This window comes from Vombatus ursinus, unplaced genomic scaffold, assembly GCF_900497805.2.
Source record: "Vombatus ursinus unplaced genomic scaffold, bare-nosed wombat genome assembly UNPS02014355.1, whole genome shotgun sequence".
NCBI classification, from domain to species: domain Eukaryota; kingdom Metazoa; phylum Chordata; class Mammalia; order Diprotodontia; family Vombatidae; genus Vombatus; species Vombatus ursinus.
In genome coordinates this window covers 524,553-528,834 of record NW_020954133.1, presented here as the reverse complement: position 1 = coordinate 528,834, position 4,282 = coordinate 524,553, and the positions used below count along the sequence as shown (strand labels likewise).

Here is a 4,282-nt window from a genome sequence, read left to right as displayed (position 1 = left end):
TGTTCAAGTGCCAAAAGCCCAAGTGGATGAAGTCAAGTCTATATCAAACTTCAAAATATTTAACACAAACAACATGTGGATCTCACTAGCAGCAGTCAAGAGACTGCAGGAGAAGAATCCATTGATGCAGAAATCACTGTTAATCCAAAGACCTTGGGTGGAGGCCAAAAAGTTATTTAGTTGGAGACTGTGGTGGGAGCTGCTATTAAAAGTTTTGAGAATTCTCTTGGCATTGATGTTCTCTGAAGCTGTTTGCTCCCTGTTAAAACTATATTCAATCTTCCACTTGTGATGTCAAATCTCTATTGGTTTAACAACGAATGAAAAGCAAGTTTCCTACTGTGCCCTTGGTTAAATTAGGAAGCTCTTTTACAAAGGTAATATTTTTAAAAATAAATATCACTTTAATTCTCTGAGTGAAACTGCATATTGAAAAAAACCCACAAATTAACATAATTTATGTTGTATTGTTATTTATTTTCTTAAATGTTTCATAATTACATTTTAATCTGGTCCTGGCCTTATTTGTGAGCAGCTTAGTTTGATACCTCTGGTTACAAGTTTGATACCTCTGGTCAAGATAACTCTAGGTTTGTTGGCTTCCATCTTGATCACTTCCCCAGCTGTAAAAACATCTGGACTGCCCCCTCCCAAATCTGTTTGGTTCTCACACTATAAATGACAGGGTTGAGCAGGGGTGGGATAACAGCATAGAGGTTGGCTGGGAGGATATGGACATAAGGGGGAATACTTTTCCTCCCAAAGCGGTAGGCAGAGACAGAAAATAGAGCAGGGATGTAAAAGAGCAGTATAACACAAACGTGAGAGTCACATGTTCCCAGTGCGTTGCGCTGAGCTTCATGTGCTGGAAGATGGAAGACAGTGTGTAGGATGAGTATATAGGAGACGGTGATAAGAATGATACCGAGACCTGTAGAGAGCAAGGCAGCTGCCAAACCATACCAGACATCGACAGAGATATCAGCACAGGACAGCCGGGTAATGCCCATGTGCTCACAGAATGTATGTGAAATTATATTGGTCCGGCAATAAGGTAAGCTTTTGAGGAGGAAGACAGATGGGAATATAATGCAGAAGCTGCGTGTAAGTGTGGCCCCAGCTATCTTTCTGATGATGGTGGGAGTAAGGATAGTGTTATAATGTAAGGGTGAGCAGATGGCCACATAGTGGTCAAATGGCATGGCCAGCAAGATGGCTGAGTCAGCCACAAACAGAAAGTGGATACAGAACATTTGGGTGAGACATGCATCAAAGGAGATGGCTTGGGTCCCCAACCAGAAGATGGTCAGAGCCTTGGGCATGGTGGAAGTAGACAGCAAGATACCAGCACTGGCCAGCATGGACAGGAACAGGTACATGGGTTCATGAAGGCTTCTGTGGTAGACGATTACACTGATCAGGATGCCATTCCCTGCCAAAGCAGTCATATACGTGAAGCAGAAGGGAATAGAAAGCCAGATGTGCAGGTGCTCCAGACCTGGGATTCCAGTGAGAAAGCAACCAGCAAGGCGGGTATCAGTACTATTCAGAGGAAGCATTGTGACTTTTACAGCTTTGAGATCTTATTATTTTATAGATGTTTCCCTGCATGAGGAAAGAAAACTAAGAAATTAGTCATAGGTTAGTAAAATTTTACCAAAGTAAAAGCTATGAAATCTTCAAACAGTGCCAAATTCTGGTTTTAACTATAGACAGCTACAACACGTACTAATATCATCTTTGGCTATAAACCAAAGACCAGTCTTTAGGTGCTTTGCACACAATGATAGGATTTGCAAACATTATTAGTCTCTGCACATTTTATGAGGGGGTGGGGCACAGCAACAGAGTTATGATCAGCTTTGCTGAGTACACAGATAGAAGGGCAGGAGTGTCACTGGATCTGTTTTTCAAGAGATTGTGAATATAAAACCAGTGATCAATGTTCATTGGAACACCTTTGAAACTACAGGTTATTGATAGACAACTGACTGACAGTAATTATGATACTTAAATCAGAAGTTCCCTATAAGGAAATCTTACTAAAGATAAAGTCTCATTTTTTAAAGACACCTGGTTTCTGAAAATATTTTGACTTTAAGCTTTGGTATAAAGATGCCCAAGGACCCAATAATTAGTAGGTCAGATGGAGTAGGAAAAAATAAACTACAGAATAAACAGACTGTTATGGTGACCTGTAGCAATCTTCATAATATAAGAGTATAAATTAATGACAGTGACTGATTTCCCTTTTTCCTAAATACCTATTTGTCTATTCAAAAACTTTAATGGAGTATCAAGTTGTGGGTGCAATGGAAACATTCATGGACCAGGAATCAAGAGAATTTAATTTTAGTCCTGGCTCTGCTATTAATTTGCTGTATGAAAGTCACCAGAATCTAGGGATCTTACCAGCTCTAACCTGCCATAATTTCACTATACAGAAACAAATTTCACTCTCCCAGTAACTTTTCCAGCTTAATTTCACATTACTTCCTTTCATGCACATCACATTTTACTTAAACTGGACTGCTGATTGAGGGAGTTGGAAAGGAAGGGAGGGATAGGAATGGGGATAAAGATAGGGATAGGAAAACTGATGAGGGGAGGGAGAGCAAGGAGGGGAGAGAGAGAGAGAGAAAGAAGAGAAGAAGGAGGAAGAGGAGTTGGTGGTGGTGATTCCCTGAGCCCTTCTAAGGACAAAAAGGGAAGTATTGTCTATTGAATCAAGACCTGAACTGAAGGATTGGGCCTCTCGGTACCTCATTCTTAGGAGGGCTAAGAAGTGGTCATATCCCTTGGAAGAATCCCATATTGCTTGGGTAGTAGCAACAAAGGTCAACAGCTGACCAGTTTTCTACTTCCTTACTTCTATGTTGCCAAGAACCAGAGGGTGTTCTTTGCCTGTCTGGATATGTCAGAGCATCTGTGAAGTGGTCAGGCCAAACAAAATGAAATAAACTAATTTTTCATTGATAATGGGATTGGATTTTTGATTTCACCAGTGTACCGCATTCCCTATAAGGATCTTCCTAAATGAATACATATACACCCTTTCTCTGCAACTTACAGTCATAAAGAAGCCTGGAGGCACTTAGAGTTAAATGACTTGTCCAGGTTCACGCAGAGTATGTGTCAGAAAGGGGACTTTATCCCAGGCTTCAATGCCAGTTCTTTAGCTATGCTGCCTCTAGCTTCTCATTAATACATCTTTAGCCTTGTTCTCCTCCCCTTACACTTCTCTCTCCCCCAGCCCTTGGGAAGGAGGATAAGCTGAGGCTGCAGAAAGAAAGATTCAGGATAGAACACAATCATAGAACGTCCTAGATGGAAAGGTCTTCAGAGACCACTAAGGTCAACTTGTACCTGCACAGAATGTCTTCTACAACATTTCAGCCTTCACTTGAAGACCTCCAGTGATAATGATCCCATCATGTCTGGAGGCAAATGAAGAACTTCTTATTATTGAGTTTAACTTGAGAATGAAGCATATGGTTGGGAGAGTCCAACACAGACACACTGAACAAGCACCACCACCATTTAATTAAGCATTTACTATGTACAAGGTACGGTACAAACAATACAATAAAACAAATGAAACATCCCCTCAACGGCTTGCATTCTGCTGGTGGGTGGGTACCAGGGGGATATAACATGTGTATATTCAGAAACATATGCACATTTATATAATAATGCACTGATATGCATTACCTATATATTAAACATACACCTATATAATACTAGCATCCTCTCACATGCAACCACTCATGCATTTCCAATAACATGCATAAACACAGACACAATGTGAGTATTTCCCATTATTAGAAGTGTTTAATACAATCTTGATGGCCACCTTACAGAAATATAGAGGTTAGAAGGATAAATTTGATGACCCTTAATAGTCCTTCTACCTCCCAGAGTCTATCATTCTATTTTTCATAATTTTAAGATACAAAATGAAAAACCAGATGACATGGTCATCTGAGACTTCATCTTTTCCTTGATTCTACAGACTTTTATCAACTCTCCATGTCAGCCAACCACTAGAGTATCCATTTTCGGGACTTCATCACTGTAGTGCAACAGACCTTTCCTACCATTCCTTTAAGTTCTCTTGGGCTGGAAAATTGTTGTGCCCAGTCTTGTTGTGCCCAGTCTTTCGGCCACTCTAGGATTTGTTGAGAGTCATTATTTAAAGGTATTTGGTGGAGTTTGGGAGCCAGTTCAGGCGAGTCCCTGTCTTTACTCCACCATCTTGGCATCGCCTTCCATTCACATTTTT

The 4,282-nt window shown here is 40.5% G+C and overlaps 1 protein-coding gene across 1 annotated transcript; it reads right to left on the bottom strand.

Moving 5' to 3' along the window:
* Positions 1 to 611: 611 nt before the first annotated feature.
* LOC114042322 (olfactory receptor 52B6-like) lies at positions 612 to 1,544 on the bottom strand. Its single transcript, XM_027861006.1, has one exon. The coding sequence runs from the start codon at positions 1,446 to 1,448 to the stop codon at positions 612 to 614; it is 837 nt and encodes a 278-aa protein (XP_027716807.1). The 5' UTR covers positions 1,449 to 1,544.
* Positions 1,545 to 4,282: the final 2,738 nt, after the last annotated feature.

What these genes read in the sequence shown, in the direction of transcription:
- LOC114042322 (XM_027861006.1), bottom strand. Translation starts at nt 1,448, where the DNA reads ATGACTGCTTTGGCAGGGAATGGCATCCTGATCAGTGTAATCGTCTAC.